The sequence below is a fragment of the Petaurus breviceps genome, unplaced genomic scaffold, assembly GCF_028583685.1.
Source record: "Petaurus breviceps papuanus isolate PSGF00001 unplaced genomic scaffold, PetGlider_PUasm1.0 90591, whole genome shotgun sequence".
NCBI classification, from domain to species: domain Eukaryota; kingdom Metazoa; phylum Chordata; class Mammalia; order Diprotodontia; family Petauridae; genus Petaurus; species Petaurus breviceps.
This window is the reverse complement of record NW_027187280.1, coordinates 486,480-506,108: the sequence shown is the minus strand read 5'-3', so window position 1 is coordinate 506,108 and position 19,629 is coordinate 486,480. Positions and strand designations below refer to the sequence as shown.

The 19,629-nt window shown below is 42.7% G+C and overlaps 1 protein-coding gene across 1 annotated transcript in view; it reads right to left on the bottom strand.

Moving 5' to 3' along the window:
* Positions 1-19,629, bottom strand: part of KIAA1755 (KIAA1755 ortholog) — a 76,018-nt gene that overhangs the window by 35,400 nt on the left and 20,989 nt on the right. Inside the window, exons 3-5 of the mRNA XM_069063506.1 lie at positions 14,408-15,833; positions 12,954-13,142; positions 4,826-4,949 (exon numbers count right to left, since the gene is read on the bottom strand). Coding sequence (XP_068919607.1) covers positions 4,826-4,949; positions 12,954-13,142; positions 14,408-15,833 — 1,739 coding nt within the window. The remainder of the gene's footprint in view (positions 1-4,825; positions 4,950-12,953; positions 13,143-14,407; positions 15,834-19,629) is intronic.

The following is a 19,629-nucleotide window of genomic DNA, read 5'->3' as shown; positions in this document are numbered from 1 at the left end:
TCCTTCCTTCCTTCCTTCCTTCCTTCCTTCCTTCCTTCCTTCCTTCCGTGAAAAATAAAATAGGCTGAAAGTTAGGAGATGGGGGTTCTGGTCTCTATATGATCATTCACTGGTTATATGACCTCTCCTTTATGGATGTTAGTTTTCTTCTCTAAAAAAAGGGTGGGGGTGGATTAGATAAGAGAAAAGGCTCTATGGTATCTTTCAGCTTCAATATTCTATGTTCTATAATCTAAGGCAGGAGTTCTTAACTTGAGGTCTATGAACTTTTAAAAAAATAACAACTTAATTTCAATATAATTAGTTTCCTTTGTAACCCTATGTATTTTATTTTATGTATTTAAAAAATTCTTCTGAGAAGAGATCAGTAAGTTTTGCCAGATTGTCAAAAGGATCCATGACACAAACAAGGTTAAGAACCCCTTCGCTGAGGTTGGACATGTTATATTCTACATTCTATATTCTAAGGTCTATTCTAGCTATGGCATTCTATGTTGTACGTTCTAAGGTCTCTTTCACTTTTGACATTGTAACTCACTCATTTTGCAAAAGTCTCCCTGACATAATCAATAGATTACTTGGGGAGTGAATACCCCTCAACCATTCCTGAAATGTGCCCTCTGGGCATCTGTCAGAGGGGTGGCAGAAGAAATGGTGGTGGGGTAGCCCTGGGTGCTTCTTCCTAGTGACTTGGCCTCCTCCATCTGATCCCAGAAGGTTCTAGGGCATCCCCACCCTCCCCTAGATTTTCCATGAGGTCTTTAGGCTGATGGGGGAGGCAGCCAATAGCTGTTGCTTTAGGAGCTGGGGCATTGGCCGTATCGTCTTTGGAGAAAGGCCTGTGAAGTAATTGGTTACTCCCTTCTCCTGGGAGGAAACCTATTCTGCAACTTGGCCTCAGTTGGTGTCTGGACATGTGACTCAGGTTCTCGAAAATCACTTCTAATGAGGCCCAAAAAGAAAAATAGACCATCTCACACCTTGGTAAATAGAACCAGATACCAGTTTACCCTGGGAATTCTTTCTTGAAAAGAAAAATCTCATTACCACATGTTTACACAGAAACATGGATACACACAAGCACATATGTTGACTCAGAAATGTGTGTGCACACACATACACAACAAAGCTAAACCTTTAGTGACATATACATAAGAGCTCACTCGCTTGTGACCACTGACATACAGACCTGAGCAGACAGATAACAAGCATGCACAGACTTGTATGTACAGGTCCAATTCAATTCGATACTCATTTTATTAAGCCACTGGAGAGCCAGAGGCAGACATAACAGAGATCTTGCTTTCAAGGAATTTATGCCCAGAGACACATGCAGTGAGCAAGACAGCTGCACACTCATATACACAGACCCATACTGACAGGTACCTGCAGAGATATACAGAAAAACACAAAATCAAACTCAACCACTGATAGGCACCAATGCACACACACACACACATATACATACACAGACATACGACATACAGGCACACGTGGCCTGGACAAATTATTTCCATTTGCAAAGTTTTCATCCTTATCAAGCATTCTGGGTCCAACTGCTGATCTAGAGAGGTTTGAATAATTGGGAGGTAGAGTGGGGAGGGTGGAGACATATCCATCCTTGAGCGGGGAACTGCTTCTGCACAAAGGTTCTCAAATTTATTTGGCCTACTGTTTTTTGGGGGGGCACATTTGTGTCATTTCAAAGATATGTAAATTTTTTAATGATGGATCTTAAATTTAATAATTTATTGTAAATTTGTGGTTTTTTCTGTATTGAAATTTTGATGATGCAATATTGTGTCATGTAACTGTATAATATTGTACTGTAAGCATGTCATTTTATGCACATATTCCTGTTGATGCATGCTGGATTTTCCAACAATGTGTGACAGACTTGCCTGCCAACACTTGCTTGTTAAGACCTGTCAGCAGATTTGACCACTGATCGGTTATAACTTGCATTTTGTGTGTTTATTTGGATAATGTAATCTTTAACTGTTACACAACAGATGAAACATGTACAAATGATTTTTCAAATTTTTCTTCTCTTCTTTCCTTATGCTTCCATTGCCCCCTTATTTTTATTCAATGCTCCCCAAATATGTCCAAGGCTACTACCACAGCCCCCCCCCCATTGGTCCACTGCCCCCCAGGAGGCGCTATCATCCACCTTGGAAACCTATGGCCTAGTATGCTGCTGCTCAGTCCTCCCCCATCTCCTCTCTGGTAGGTAAAGCCTACTGTCCTGTGTCCATGCTACCAGCTGTAGAAGTTGGGAAAGGGTTTGGCTATGTCTTTAATAGATCATAGACCACCACATCTAGAAAATTAGATATTCCAACCTCCTTATTTTATGGAGGAGGAAACTGAGATACAGAGAAGGAAGTAACTAGTCTAAAGTCACCCAGTTATTTAACAACAAAGTCAAGACCGAAGCATCAGTTTTCCTAAATTCTAACTGAAGGATCTCACACCACATCCCCTTCATTCCTGAGCTCATTTCTTGAGTGAAGGTTTACTTGGAGGAGTTCTTATAACTCTGCTAATGTCTATATAATATGATGTGAGAGGCACTGAAAAGATCCCTGCCCAGAAATCCCCCTCCTATCAACCTGCCCTGCTTAAAATCCATCATGAGAATTACTTTGTTGGGTTAAGCAATGGAAAAGTCCAGTTAACATACAAATATGTCACCCAGGTAGGGGAAGACATTAACCTAACTGGCACCCATTACTTGATGTGCATAGTACATAGGCTGATGGATGCAGGTCAGGGATGTTTGATTAGGTAGGAATGGGGACCTGGGAACACTCTGATATTCATCTTGGCCTGCGTGAAGGAGACCTGAGATGGGTCAAATACCCAGAATGCCTAAAGGGAGCATTTACCCCATGGGTTGGGGTGGCTGGGGATGCTGAACATTCAGCTTTGCAGACGAGTTGGGAAAGGAGCAGCAAGGGGCTTTAGCCCTGGTAACCCCTGCTTTTGCCCCTACCCCACCACAGCCTTGGGTTGGGGTAAAATTCCCTCTTTCATTGCCAAGTTGGATGAAGTGATTTCAAAGTCCAGCAGATGGCAGCAGCCTCTTTCTGGACAAGGTCCAGACTGGCCCATGGATTATACTATCCCCCTCCTCTTCCCATCCATTCCCTGCTCCAAATAGCTGATTGCAGATGCACAGCTTATTAGCCTGGAGTGTTTCCATGTCCTCTTGGAACCTGCCAGCTCCTACCCTGAGTCTCCCAGCAAAAGAAAGCTTAGCCAGAGGCAACGGGTCTTGTGACTGAAGCCTGGGACAACATGGCTCAGTCCAATTCATTATGTGACCTTGGACAAGCTATTTCCCCTCTCTCAGTTTCCCCTTATGTCAAGTGAGGAGATTAGATGAAAAGAATTTCATATTCTAAAGTCCCTTTTTCCTGTTCCTCCTTAGTTCCTCCCCCCCCACCCCCAAAGCAACTTCTGCCATGGAAGCCATTGATTGGCCTATGATATCAAGGTCAAAAACCCATTCCTGGCTTTTGAGGACCTCTTCAATCAGGCCCCATCCTCTCTACCATCATGACTATAATCTCTTCTATTTTGTAGACATTATGGGCACTGGTGTGCATTATCTCATTTATTTTTTACAATGTTGCTGTATTGGTAGGGTAGTATCCAGGAGTGGGAGGCCATGCTATACTTGCTGTGATGTATCCTGGTCAGGCCATAGCTGAAGTGCTGTGTTCAAGCCTGGCTGCCACCTCTGGGGACAGACATTGGGAATAAGATAGAGAGAACTAGAAGGAGGGTCTTAGGAACACACCAATAAAGTATCCCTTAAAGGAATCTGAGCTGAGGCTTGGGGGGAGGGGAAGGGAGAAGACAGGTGATCTTAATTTAGATGTTTGGATGATTCAGGATGCCAAAATCCTGTACAGGGAAACATGGAGCACACAATATAGTAAGCAAGGCAGCTTCACCGAGGAAGTGATCTCTCTCTCTCTCTCTCTCTCTCTCTCTCTGTCTCCCTCCCTCCCTCTCTCCCTCCCTCCCTCCCTCCCTCTCTCTTTTACAAGCCCATCCTATCCCTGAGTTTCCCTGCTTCCACACCTTTGGCCACACTCTTCCTTTTACCTGGAATGCCTTTCCCCTCCTCCTCTCTACTTTTCTTCAAGACTCAGCTCAAAGTCATCACCTCTATGAAGCCTTCCTGGAACTCTAAGGGATCTTTCTGCTGTTTCCTTCCATAGTTTTTCTTTCTTCCTACATCTTAAAAGAGGAATTCTTAGTAGCTTTCTCACCTCACTTGAGTTCCAATGCCACATTTTCAGTTGAATATTCCAACACTTCAGACCCAGTAGGATACAAGCTGAGGGTCTTATCTTTCCCCTGGGCCTCTTCCTCCTCTAGACTTCCTTATCTCTTGTGGGAATGGAGTTGTGGGGGGGAGCCATCATTTACTTAGGCTTAAAACTAAGTCACATTTGACTTCTTCCTTTCCTTCGTTCAGGACTTCATAAACCATCTAGTCTAACCCTTTCACTACAGATGATAAAACTGAATCCCAGAGAAGGGAAGGTACTTATTCATGAAATAAGTAGTAGAGGGAGGAATTGAACCTAGGGCTTCTGATTCAGAGCCAGGGCTATTTCCCTAATACCATACAGTCAATGGTATACTGATTTTTGTCATTTCAAATGTGTGTAGGGGGAAGTGGAAAGAAGCCAAGAGGCCCAGCTAGCTTCTAGTTCTAACTCTGCTACTGAATTGTTGGGTGACAATCCGGCCTTGTTCAGCTCGTGCTTGCTGCCTGACTTAGAGATACCACCCATTGCCATACCTGGGGATGGAGCACAAGTAGATGAGGAGTTTGGTGACCTCTCTGGCAGAGCACCATGGCGAATCCCATGCTGAGCCACTTGTAGTCACCTGGAGTAGATGCCTCCCTGTCTTGTCTTGGCTACCTGGGCCGGAAGAGGTTAAAATAGAGTTAGTTTTAGGGGCGGCCAGGTGGCTCAGCGAGTAAGAGCACTGTCTCCAGTGTCGGCTTCAGTGTCGGGATGACCTGGGGAATCAAATCCGGGCTCAGATACTTAGCACCACACCCAGAAATAACTGGCTGTGTAACCTTGAGAAAGTTACTTAACCCTGATTACTTTAAAATATATATATATATATATATATATATATATATATATATATATATATATAGAGAGAGAGAGAGAGAGAGAGAGAGAGAGAGAGAGAGAGAGAGAGTTGGGGAGCTTTTCTAAGGAGACCAAAGTCTTAGTATCATAGGATCCTAGATTTAGGACTGGAAGGAATCCTAGAGGGCATTTAATGCAATCCCTCTCTTCCTATTTTACAAATGAGGAAACAGACCCAGAGAGGTTGAGTGATTTGTCCAATATCACCCAAGTAGTAAGTGGCAGCTATGGAATGAAACCTCAGGGATGCGTTGATTTCTGACTGGAAACATACTTAGTTTCATATTGTTCCAGGACACCAAATTATCTTGAACCCTGGGATAGGGGGCTAATTACTAAAAAGGGGAGTTAGTTTCACTCTGGTCCATAGTTTACAGACTGAGAGAGTATGAATGAATCAGTGTAAGTCTATCACTGCTGATGAAATCAGTCCCCAAAAATATGACCAAGCATTTCCTGATCCAGCAAACAGATGTGATCTCTCCATCTGCTGTCTGAAATACCACAGCAATTTGCATCTCTCACATAAGCCTCATCATCCTTCACCTTGTATTGTGAAGATCTGCGTCCCCATGTCAGTCCTTTACTAGACCATGGCATCCTTGGATCTCCTACTAGGTCATGGGAGAATCTTGCATCCCATGTACCAACATTGAGCACTCTGTAAATGTTTGGGAAATACTTGTTGAATGGTTGAACAGAGAATTGTGCAACTGCCCATTAAGATCCAATCAACGGAAGATGAGCACCTCAAGGACAGGCATCCACTTTGGCCTCTGTCTCCAGTGCTTAGCCCAGTGCTCTCCACATAAAGGCTACTTAATAAATGCCTGTGAAATTGAATGGAATCATTGCCAAATCCTGTTGAGTTCATTTCTTGTCTCCTCATGGGTCTTCCTGCTTTTGTTCTCTTCCTACTCTACTGCATGCTTTACAAGGTAACAGAATCACCTTCCCTAGACATTGCTCTGTCCCCTCTTGCTCAAAAGCTCCAGTGTCTCCCTATTGTCTATTGAGTGAATTCCAAACACCTTTACCTTGAGAGTTTAAGGTCATATTAAATCTCCCACTGCCTTATGTTTCCAGCCTTTTCTCATGTCATCCCACTCCCTTCACTCTACACTCCAGCCAGAATGGACTCCTTTCTGTCTCCGAAACATGGCTTGTGCTTTCCCTGCCAGTTTCCGAGGAAGGTAGATAGTATGGTATGATGGGAAGAGCATTAGCCCAAGATTCAAAGCACCGTAATTCAGATTCCACCCCTGACACTACTTGTATGACCTTAGACAGGTTATTCAATCTCCCTGGGCCTCAGTTTCCTTATCTGTAAAGTAAGGAGTTAGGCTAGCTGGCCTCAGATCTCTTCTAGGTCTTATGATTTTATAATTATGAATATCTTCCATTCTTGCCCTTAGCTTATTGAATTCCTTCTTAGTCTTTTTAACTAATTCAAATGCAACCTTTTCCACGAAACTTTCCCTGATCTCTCTTCTTCCTCCTCAGCATCACCCAGACCACAATTCTGCTTCTAGTTTGGGCCTCAGAGCATCTTCTGGGGAGGTGACTGCACAAGGCTTGCTTCCCTGGAGTGATGGCCCTAGGGTCAGTGGGCTTGGAAACTTTGCTGTTCCCAAGGTTCTTATTTTCAAAATCTTAGGCTATCTTTATCAAGGTCTGTGGGGAGGTAGTGGTCAGGGAGAGCCATCCCCACCAATTATCAACCAACTGCCACCCATAGGGCAGGCAAGCCAGCTTAATTAGAGCAGCAGTGCACCCTGAGAGAGAGGCAGGAGGCAGCATTTGCCAGGCAAGTCAAACCATCACCACCACCTTGGCCACCACTTCCCCTTAGATCTTGAAGGAGGCAGCCCAGGACCTTGAACCCAAGAGCCTTGGGTATAGCGATGCTTCCAGCCCAATGATCCCAGTCATCATCCTGGAAAGAAAGCCCTGTGGAAAGCTGCTCCTGCAAGGGCTACAGCTATAGCTGTGAGGACCTAGAAAAGAAAGTTTTTGCCACCACTGTTTGACACTCTGAAATGGTTCAACATCAGAAACCGATACGGTTTTATCAGTGGAAATCACTTTAAAGAAGACATACTATCATGTGATTTGCTGTTGCTCATGGGACCTTTCTATTTAACTGGCAGCTGAAACCTTTCATGTGTGTTCTCTCCTTCATTAGAATGGGGGCGCCTTGAGGAAAGGGACTGTCTCATGTTTCCATTTTTATTCCCAGTGCTTTTCACAGTGCTTTGCACAAAGTAAGAACTTAATAAAATTTTAAAAATCATTCATTCACTTACTCCAATGATCTTCATCTTTGGACCTTACATTGAACTTTGTTGTTATTGTTGAGTTGTTTTCCAGTAATGTCTAACTCTTCATGACCCCATTTGTGTTTTTTTTAAACAAAGATACTAGAGTGGTTTGCCATTTCTTTCTCCAGATCATTTTACAAATGAGGAAACTGAGGCAAACAGGGTTAAGTGACTTGGCCAGGGTCACACAGCTAGTAAGTGTCTGAGGTCAGATTTGAACTTGGGAAGATGAGTCTTCCTGACTCCAAGCCTAGCACTCTATTCATTGTGCCCCCTGGCTGTCCTGTATTGTACTTTGCTCCTCGTTAATATATTTACTATATTAATTAATATGTATATTAAAATATTTTTTAAAGCAATTGGGGTTAAGTAACTTGCACAAGGTTACACGGCCAGTTATTTCTGGGTGTGGTGGTAAGTATCTGAGCCTGGATTTGATCCCAGGTCATCCCGACTCTGGGGCTGGTGCTCTTACTCACTGTGCTACCTGGCCACCCCTATGTATATTAATATTACATATTGTGATTATTTATGTTTATGGCACAAGCATAAATGTGAGCTCTGTGAAGGTAGGATCTGTGTCTTATCTAAATATTTTCTCTTCCCTAGCACTGAGCACAGTGCTCTGCATACAGGAGTTTAATAAATTTAATAAATGTTCTGCATTTAAAAAACTTTTCTGAATTAAACTGAAGGAAGGCCTCCTTAGTGCTGAGTTGGGGTATCATATTCTTTGGAGATGGCTATCAATGTCCAGGCTAAAAAAGCCTGACATCTTCTCCTCTGGGGAGTTTGTATTCAAGACAAGCAGACAATAAAAACCAGCCCTGTCTGCAGCCCTGAAATGGCCTGGGAAGGATCAGGGGAGGTGTGGTGTGGGGGACATAGGGGAGGGAGAAGGAGCAATTTACAGGACCTGCTTTCTATATTTATACTTGCAGATTTTCAGTCATGAGATTCATGTCATGTAATTTCCTGTTCCCGGGAAGACTGCAGCGTCTGTTCCCATTATCCTCCCTGTCATGAGGTGTTCAGCTTGGAAGCCATCAACATCCCATCTGTTCAGCCAGCTAAACTGCTGTCAGGCCCTGACCTTTGTAAGCTGCCCTTGGCCTTCTTGGCCCAGCTCCCCTCCACTCTATTAGCCTTCTTCAACAGGGGCCATGGCAGGGTTTCCTGACCCTCGCTCTGGAACTCTCTTTCTCCACCCTCCTCCCCTTAAAAAAATAACCAAACTTTCGAACCATAGAATGTCAGAGCTAGAAAGAACCTTAGAACAATAATAATTGTCAGCATCTCTAAAATGCTTTGAGGTTTGCAAAGGGCCTTACAAATATTACCTCATTTGATCTTCATAAAAGTCCTGTGAGGTAGGTACTATTATTATTCCCATTCTACAAGGAAGGGAACTGAGGTTTGGAGAGGTCAAGCATCCAGGATCACCCAGCTAATCAGTGTCTAGGGAAGGATTTGAACTTAGATCTTTTTGAGTTCAATACCTACATCATGTCCCCTGTCTAGAAAATAGAATGTCAGAGCTAAAAAGAACCTGAGAACACAGACTATCAGGGTGGCAGTGATCACATTTTCAAAGTCCTTCACGATTTATGAAGTTTTCCTCAGTACAGCCCTGTGAGGCAGCTAGTAAAAGGATGATTATTTCCATTTTGCAGGTAAGTGACTCATGCAGCACACAATGCTAGGCCTGTAGCAATTGAGTAAATGTTTGTTGATTGTTGTACAAGGCCACATATGGAGTAAGCACCAGAATTAGGACCCTGGCCCATGCCTCCTGAACTCAAGTCCAGGGCTCTTGTCTACAACTTGACATCTCACCTTAGAATAGAGAATGGGCTAGCCAGAAGAGACTGGAAGGGCCATTTAGGCCAATATCTTACTCCTACAGATTAGGGGAGACTTACCATGAGCACCCAGCTGGTGATTCCTTGTCTCTAAGGTCAACACTTGTTCCACTATACTATGAAGCCTCTCTTTCCTTCTCTCTTTTTCCCCCTTCCTTCCTGTCTTCCTTCTCTCCTCTCCCTCCTTCCTTCCTTCCTTCCTTTGGAAATGCCAACTTGGAAAAGCAAAAACACAACTGATACCAGAAATCTGATATCAAAAGAAATTCATTAAGGGAAATCCAGAGTAATTGATCACCTTTTCACCAGAAGTGGATTCCACCCTTCTGGTGGAAGGAGGAGTGCCACACACCCAAACCAAGCAAGTTTGATATATTAGTTTGGTGCAGACATTCCCTTCTGAGGATTGATTGGTTTGTTCTCTTCTGGTTACACCTTGCCATTATCATACATTATTACTAGTGAGGTTATAATTCTAGGCTAGGCCTGTTAGATAATATACATAATACATGACGTTCATTAAGCAAGTATAGTAATAACCCTAGAATACCGACCCCCTTATCAGTTTAACCTGAATGTGTCCTTATCTGGGCCTGAGAGTCTAAGACCAGTTTCTGCTTGCTAATTGGTCAAACCCACCTGTTGCCAGCTTCTTTTTATTTTTCAACTTTTATATTGTCTAGGAGTTCTATGGGAACTGGGAAATCCGGCTTCTCCCCAATGCTACTATCTAGTCTGCTACCCTTGCTCTGTCAGTAGCCTTCTTTCAGCAATTTTGCAGTCCTGTGGAAACTTAACTCTTTGCTACTTCTCACACTTCCTTCCTTCCTTCCTTCCTTCCTTCCTTCCTTCCTTCCTTCCTTCCTTCCTTCCTTCCTTCCTTCCTTCCTTCCTTCCCTCCTTCCTTCCTCCCCTGACATCATATCTATAACATGCTGTAGCCACCAACCGTTTGGGTTATTCATTTATAAGTTAGCATGACATAGTGAGAAGAGTGTTAGACTTATACCTAGAATCAAATCCTGCCTCAGACACTTACTAGCTAGGTAATTCTGGGCAAGTCATATAATTTTTTCTGTGCCTTAGTTTCTTCATCTGTAAACTTGGGAATAATAATAATAGCCATCCACCTCACAGTATTATTAGTGTTTAGTTATTTTTCAGTTGTGTCTGACTCTTTGTGAGCCCATTTGGGATTTTCTTGGCAGAGATACTGGAGTGATTTGATATTTTCTTCTCTAGCTCATTTTTCCAGATGAGAAAACTGAGGCAAATATGGTTGAGTGACTTTCCCAGGGTCACCAAGCTACCAAGTGTCTGAGGTCAGATTTGAACTCAGGTCTCCTGGCTTCAGGCCCAGAACTCTATTCACTGCACCACCCAACTGCCCTATGCCATCTAGCTGTCCTTCACAGTATTATAGTGGGGATGAAATGGAATAACATGTTTAAAGCACTTTGAAAACTTTAAAAGCGTTACACAAATGCCAGCTATTATTACTATTTGTCACTTCACTTTGGTTTTGGGAAGGGCACAGTAGAAAAAGTTGCTGAATATGCAATCAGATGCCTTGGGTTCAAATCCTGCCTCTCATGTTACCTATATGAAATTGGGTAAATCACTTAAACTGCCTAGGCCTCAGAGTCTTCATCTGTAAAATGAAGAAGCTGGACTAGAATGATCTCAAAGGTCTCTTCCAGACTAAATCTAGGATCTTCTGATTTTGTAATTCTTCTGAGACCTTGGTGTTCTATGACTTACAGCCATTCAGCATGACTGGTATTTTTTGGTCAGTCAACAAACCAACAATGGGTTATTAAGCACCAACTATGCTGGGGATACAAAGGCAAAAGCATGGCCCCTCCTTTCAAGGAGCTCACATTCCAATTATGAACATTTCCAAAGACAAAGTTCTACAAAGCAGGTAGACTGTGATGATTGAAGACATAGTTTTGCGGATGGGATTTTAAACTTCTTAGCACCAAGCCCTGTGCTTGGACCACTATGCCCCCATGGTAACTTGATTAAGAAAGAAAGGATACCATGTCCTTCAGTGAAAGTATCCAGGGATAGAGCAACCAGTTCAGTCTGCGGAAAAAGGGGGAAGGTCTAGAGCAGCAGTTCTGAAACTTTTCAGTCTCAAAACCTCTTCACACTCTTAAAAATTATTGAGACCTCCAAAGAGCTTTTGTTTATGAAGGTTATATCTCTTAGTATCTACAATATTAGAAATTAAAACTGATAAAATTTTTATATATTTATTATTTCATTTGAAAATAGTTTGATTCATGACATGCTTATAGAAAGAACATATTTTAAATAAGAAAAAAATAACTCTATTTTCCAAAATAAAAATATTAGTTGAAAAGTGGCATTGTTTTACATATTTTTTGCAAATCTAATGTTTGGCTTAATAGGAGACAGCTGGATTCTCACATCTGCTTTTGCATCCACTCTGTTGTGAGAGGTTATTTTGCAGGAATCCAACTTCATACAGATATATAGATGGAAAAAAGGAAGCATATTTCAATAGGCAAATAATATCTTAGTATTATTACAAAAATAGTTTCATCCTTCCAGACAACCTGAAAGAGTTTTGAATACTTCTGGGGTCTAAGGACCATATTTTGAAAACTACTGATCCAAAGAATAGTCAGAAACCTCACTCTGGTGTAAGATTCTATGAATCTTAGAAATGATGGATCTCGGGGCGTCCAGGTAGCACAGTGAGTAAGAGCACCGGCTCCAGTGTTGAGAAGACCTGGAGATCGAACCCCGGGCTCAGACACTTAGCACCCACCCAGAAACATCTGGCCGTGTAACCTTGAGCAAGTTACTTAACCCCAATTGCTTAGGGGCGGCCAGTTGGCTCAGCGAGTAAGAGCACTGGCTCCAGTGTCGGGATGACCTGGATCAAATCCGGGCTCAGATACTCAGCACCACACCCAGAAATAACTGGCCGTGTAACCTTGAGCAAGTTACTTAACCCTGATTGCTTTAAAAAAAAAAAAAAAAGAAATGATGGATCTTAACCTAGCAACTCAATTCTAGCAATATAAGCCTCTACTACTATCTTCCAGGTCTTGTGGTAGGTGCTGAGGGCCTAAAATGAAAGGCCCTACAGTCCCTATAAATATAACAGAGTAAATTGTGAATAGGGGAATGAAAAAAAATCTATATAAAGTGGTCTGGGATTTTCTACTAAGAAAGGAGGCAATTTTCTACTAAGAAGCATGAGAAGGCTTCAAGGCAAAATCACTTAAGATTCTTCATCTGTAAAATAAAATCATTTAGCCTGCCTGGGCCTCAGTCTCTTCATCTGTGAAAAAGGGGGTAGGCTGGACTAGATGGCCTCTGAAGTCCCCAGATCCCTGATCCTATGAGAGATGGTGCCTGGGGTGGGCCTTGAGGAGGGGAACAATTACCATAGAGGTGGAGAAGGAGTTTTTTTAGGCATGGAGAGGCTTCATGGAGGCATGGAGAGGACAGCATGAGGTCAATGAATTGTCTTCATCCCGTGTTCCCACTCCTCTCCCCCACCTCCCTTGCCTACCCCAGTGATCCCCAGTGAGCAGTACCTGGCAAGCAAGCTATCCCTGAGAGGAAGATCTCAGCCTTCAGGTCCCAGGCGTGGAGTGGCTGTTCAGAGAGGGTCTCTAAAAGGGCACAGTCTCTTTCTGGGAGGTCCACACTCGAACTGGCTTTTGCACTGAAACCCTGGGTGGAGGAGGCTTCCTGGACAGATGTTTTGGTCTGACTGGAGCCAGCTGTGTGAAAGAAAAGGAAAAAAAACCCCATGAAGTTTTCTAATGAGTGTGTCAGAGCAAGCGGCTGCTTCAAGGGGGAAGTTTCTCTTTTTCATGACAAACGGTGGGCATGAATTTTAAAGGAACATCAGGAAACTGCTTTAGCAAGTAGACATTGGTGTCTGGGCTTTCTGGTTTTTTGTGCCTGGATGCTGGAGAAGGAAACTGCATGGGTGCCCTGTGCCTCTGGAGGGCAGCAAGGTTTGATAAATGCAGCTTTTTGAGTGGATAATGAATTCTATCCCATCCTTTACTTCTAGTCAGAGCTTTGGACTTCTCAAAGTACTGAAGTATCCATCACTAAAAATCATCCCTATCATAGCCAGTGTGCTGTAGTGTGTTAGATCTGGAGCCCAATGCTCTGGGTTCCAATCTACTTGCTGTCACTTTGTACTGAGGCAGTGTGGCCCAGCAGAGAGAATAATGAACTTGGAGTCAGAAAGACCTGAGTTCTAAGCTTGTCTCTGACACTTGCTAGGTGGGGGCTATAAGCAAATCTCTGGAACCTCTCTGAACCTCCGTTTTCTCCTCTAAACAGATCTTACAGTAGGATCATAGGTTTGCAGATGGAAGTAACTTCAGAGTCAGATAGTCCAACCCTTTCATCTTACAGAAGGCAGATTAAGCCCTGGGCCCGGAGTCAGGAAGACCTGAGTTCAAATCCAGCCTCAGACACTTCCTTACTATGTGATCCTGGACAAGTCACTTAACCTTTCTCTGTTTCAGTTTCCTCAACTAAAAATGGGAATAATAATAGCATTGATGTCCCAATGTTATTATGAGGATTAATATTTGTAAAGCACTTAGTGTAGTGTTTGTCACATAGTAGGCACTTTCCCTTCCCCAAACAGATGAAGGTACTAAGGCTGGGTGAGGTAATGGGACTTGGCCAAGGTCACACAGGTAGTAAGTGGAAAAGCTGAGATTTGAACACAGGTGCCTGAACTCTTGTGATGTTCAAATGAAATAATGCATACATAGCTTAAATGCTATATAAATATCAGCTATTACTTGTGTAAGCCTGACCAAGTAATATTTCCAACTCTGAGTTCCATTTTTCTCATCTGTAAAGAGGGACTGGGAGCAGAGGACCCCCTAAGGCTCCTTTCAGTACTAAATAATCTGTACACTAGGAATGGGAGTGTGTTTCTTTCAAGAAAGGCTGTAGTAAAATCCCCTCCCTGCCTCCCATAGGGTCCCATGGAGTTACTTCTTTGTAGTATTACCTTTCCCCGAGGATTTTGCTCTGCTCATTTTGGGGGAGTAAATAGAAGACATGATTTTCCAGGGCCCGTTATGCAGATGTGTGATTTTCTCTGGGGGAGTAGGATCCTGTGAAGAAGGGGATTGTCTCTGCCCTTTCAGGAATGAGAATTTCTGGTTGGCTGTAGGGGACCCTGACCTAGAGAGAATCCTACCAGAACCAGCTGGGGACTTAAGAAGTTTTAGGTAGCCATGTAGGCCTGTCTCTTCTGTTCTGCTTTCCTGGTGTACCATTTTGTGAGCACAGGCTACAGGAAGTTTGGGAGAGGAAGCCCGGCTGGGGCTGCTTCTGAGCTGTGAGTTATTCAAATGCTTTCCAGCTGCAGGCTCCAAAGTCTGTTCATTCTTTGAACTATCTGATTCTTCTTTAATGACAGTCATCAGACCAGAACCGAAGCTTACTGGGTTCTGAAGAGCAGCCAAGTAGGACTCACGGTAACGGCATCTTGAATTATGGAACTGAGAAGATCCATTGAGCTTTCTCCTCAAGCATGGTGTACAAGGCCCATCCTCAGAGCTCTCTGGTTTCCCACAAGTCCATTTTTCAGGCCCTGATATGAGAGAAGAGACCCCATTGACCACTGATGGAGATGGTATCTTCTGGGGAGGAGACACTATCTGATTCTTCAATGATTCTTTGGTGTCTGAAGAAATGGACTTATTGGGATTCACTGTTGACTTATGTGGAGAACACCCTCTCCTTTCTTTGGAAATCTTGAGGAGATCCACATAATCCCCCTCAAGGTTCTGGCTGATCATCTCATCCATGCTAGGGGCAGTCAATATGCAAGACTTCTTCCACGATCCTGTTTGTTCCACTTTGATGAGTCCTGGATACTTGTTCCTGTTTGGCCTCCAGGATCCTGTATTGTTATTATTGAGTACCGGCTGAGAGCTAGCTGTGCTGGGGGGCTTTGGGTTGCTACTGGACATTGTCTGGAGCATCCCTCTGGGGGTGCTCAAATCTAGTGCATCCAACTGGAGAGACACTTGAGAGAGGGGAGGATCAACCACTGTTTGGGGCTTGTTGACAAATTTGGGGGCAGTTATTTTTATCCAAGGAACAGGAGAAACCCCTTTTTCTGTTGCTACCAAACAGCTATGTAGGGGCCCTCTCTCAAGGTCTTGATTGAGACCCTCTAGCCATTCCTTGGTGAATAGAATTGGGTATGATGACTCAGGAATTGGTCTTTCTTCCACATTTCTCAAGTCCTTGGAAAGGCATTTAACCATGATGCAGACAGTCTGTTCTTCATGGGGCTCTGCCTGTAGGTAGAAGTCTCCCTGACGTAGTAAGAGGGGGTTCAATGGTGCAAGGTGAACCACTACCTCTTCCCCAAGGCAGAGGGGCCAACCCGTGTGGAGGAACAGGCAGTGTGAATATGGAGCCTGAAGAAAAAATACAATGAGAGTCAGTGAAGCAGGAAGTAGGAAACCCTGAGCTGGAGTCCATTCCTTCCACTATTCATATCTACAAGAATGCTTCCAAATATCTGTTGGCAAATCCCAGTCTACTTGACCAGGGAAGAGAAGGGGCAGGTTAGAGAAGTGGTACTTATACTTTTTCTATGTTATTCTCCCTGCCTGGCATCTGCTTTAAGCCTATCCATCAAGGCTAAACTCAAATCCTATCACCTTCAAGAGAGATCTTTCCAGGCTACTTCAGCCCTCACTGATTGCTCATATTTTTATAGTATTTGTAGAAGTTGTGTGTTATAGAACATTGGACTAGGAATCAGGAGACCTGGGCTTGAATTTCTACTCTAACATTTATGAGCTATGTGACTAAAGACAAATCACTTAAGCTCTCTAGGCCTCAGTTACCTTCTCTATAAAAGGATGAAAGTAAATGTCTGAGATCCTTTCTAGTTATAAATCCTATTGAGGCAGAGAAGCAATTCTGTTCCTGGCAGGAATGCAGAATGAAGTCATGCTATACCTCCAGTCTTACTTAACAAAGTTCTCAGGGTGGTGATTTCACAGGACACAACTGGCATCATGGGAGGGGAAAAGTGTGGAAAGAAATTTAATTGTTTTAAGTCAAACCATAGTGTCACTTAAGAAAGATTCTAAGGAATTCATAAGATAAATTTGAGATTCTCTAGTAAGCCACTCAGTATGGCTGGCTGAGGTCTGTATCATAAAAGAACTAAAGATAGCCCTTGGGGCTACAAGCTAAAGAAGCTGAATCAACAGATGAAGATTGGTTAGTGAAAGCAGAGGCAAATGGTAGTTTAGATGCCCAACAGAGAGTAAGGTGACAACATCACCAGAGGACACTGGCAGCTCTGTATCTTTGTAAGTTATTCCTTGGTCACATATACTGCCTATCTGAGTGACCCTCTATGTGATTTCTCTGCATGCATCCCCTTACCCATGGATGGTGTGTAATCTAGGGTAGAGGGTATTTCTGTATGTATGGAGATGGGGAAGAGATGAGGATCTTCCTTATCTCATATTTTATGTTATTTAATGGAATGCCTTTTGCTTTGTACTACTGTGTTCCCTGGTTGGTATGGTAAAGGAAATACCTTGGTTGTATGTATTGGTTTTGTTTGACTCTACTTGTTTCAAGGAAGAGCTTCTAATTTCCAGGGGTGGGGAGGGAATTGGTAGGTAGTAATAGTAACATAAAAAGAATAAAGAAAAGAGCTTTGACAAAATATGTAAAAATACACACAAGAAAGCAAAAGGTAGTTTTATTATTATTGTGTTAAATCAAATATACACCCCAAAATACCTGTATACACTATAAGTCCCCAGTTTTATATACAATCCTCTTTTCTGTTCTTTCTATATTGAAACATTCATGTTTGTTGAGAATGTCTGCTCATATTAAGTTCATAATACAAAAGAAAATTAGCAATTGTTTTTTTTTTTCAAAAAAGAAACATACTGGTGAGGTCTCATAAATTGTGGGTTTGAGTGTATGTTTGATTCACAAAATGCCTCAAACCTGATACAACTTTCTTAAGGCCCACGTGTGAAGGAAATCTGGGGTACTATGCTATCCTCTATGAATGCATGGCTGAAGAGTTAGGATTTTATTCTGTAGAACAGAGTTTCCCAAACTTATCTGACAGTGGAAATATTTTGGCACTTGAAATGTTTTAATGAAACTCATAACTTTTGGTCTAGTGGTGGGAATGCAGTCCAGGGAATCCCCTATGATAAAAATTATTTAGAGAACTTTAGGGACAAAATAAAGAATGCTAATTTTTTTATCTCCCAATAGCAATATGTAGTAAATAATTTTGTACATAATTTCATGTTTAACATTTTAGACCAAAATATTAATAACATCAATATTTTCTCACAGAATCCCTATTCCTATTGATATAGGGCATAATTATATCCCATCTTCACTTCCATCAGTGATGTAGGATGTTACCATATCACTTGCTCCCTTCTAGTGACATAGGGCATAACCACCTCAACTTCTTCATAGTATAATGTAAGCTTCTTGAGGGCAAGGCCATTTAAATTTTGTCTGTCCGTCTCTGGTGTCTGTCACAGGAATTGACCCATAGCAGACACTTAATAAATTCTTGTTGATTGATTGATTCATTGCTTCCATTGTTATAGGATGAAATCCATTCACTATTCCACTCTTCACAATGGATATCCCAAAAATTCTTATCCCTCCTCAAGCTTCCCAAGGCAGCCCCTCCCCCAGCCTCTCAGATGAGGGCTTTACCTCCTACTTAATAAAAAAACAGATCATTTACCAGCAGCTTCCCTCTTCTTATATGTGTAAACATCATAATCTATTCCTCCTTCATAAAGAGGTGTTCTCCATCTCAAGGCAAACCCCTCTAATGTGCCTTTGATTGCAGACCCTCCTGACTTCTTAAGTGAATTGTCTTCATTATTTTCCCCACTCTCCCTTATCCTTGATCTCTTCCTCTGTTCCTGTTCTTTCCCTGATTCCTAAAAACATGCTTATGTCTCCCACATCCTTAAAAACTCTCACTTGATTCTACCTTTTCCCATTCATATTCCCATAAATTTTTTGATAAATCATTTATACTAGATACCTCTATTTCCTTCCTCACAATCTCTTAACTTTTGTCTTCTGCAATCTGGCTTCTGACCTTACTGAGAATGTCCTCTATTCTCTCTAAGAGGGTAGCTAGGTAGTACAGTGGAGTGCTGAGCTTGGAGTCAGGAAGACTCCTCTTCCTTACTTCAAATCTGGCCTCAGACACTTTCTGGCTGTGTGACCCTGGGCAAGTCACTTAATCCTGTTTGCCTTAGTTCTTCATCTGTCAAACGAGCTGTAGAAGAAAATGGCAAGCCACTCCAGTATCTTTGCCAAGAAAATCCCAAACGGGGCCACAAAGAGTTAAATATGACTGAACAACAAATGATCATTATGATATAATAATAATAATAATAACAAATAGCTAGTATTTATATTGCGCTTTAAGGTTTGCAAAAAACTTTACAAATATGTCACTCGATCTTCACAACAACCCTGGGAGGTAGGTACTATTATCTTCCTTTTGCAGTTGAGTAAATGGAGAGGATAAATTACCTGCTCAGGGTCATGCAGCCAGTAAGTGTCTGAAACTGTGTTTGAACTCGTGTCATTCTGACTCCAGACCTGGCATTTTATCCATGGCTTCCTTGTCAGGGTTCTGCTACTTCTGGGTGCAAAGTCCCATGACCTTTGGCACTGGGAGGTATTTTTAAGGATGCAGCTTGTGGTAGCAAAAGCACCGCACAAGGGACACACACACACCACACACACACACACACACACACACACACACACACACACACATGGGAACACAGACAGGTACTCAGAAAAAGCCATTCGTGTTACCAGACATTCTCAGAGTTCTGTTCCTCCACCCCTACAGAGCTCTCTCCTGGTTATATGGTTTTCTTGTTCTCCATCTGACAGCAGAACAGCTTTAACATATGAAGGCCACTCAAAAATAATGACTCAGAAATCTGCTTTATGTAATCTGCCTACAGGCAACCTCAGAAGGGGAGAGACCCTTATAGGGTTATTTTGGCAAGAGCTGCTGCCTTAATGCTCCAAAGATCCCTTATTCTGTCTTCATGATTGGGATAACAGCATTCCTCTCTGGCTTACCTTCCCGGAAAGGGTGACTGTGATTTGGCCTTCTCATACGAATCTAGAAGGTGTTGGAGAGAGAAGGAAGATGGGGGTGGG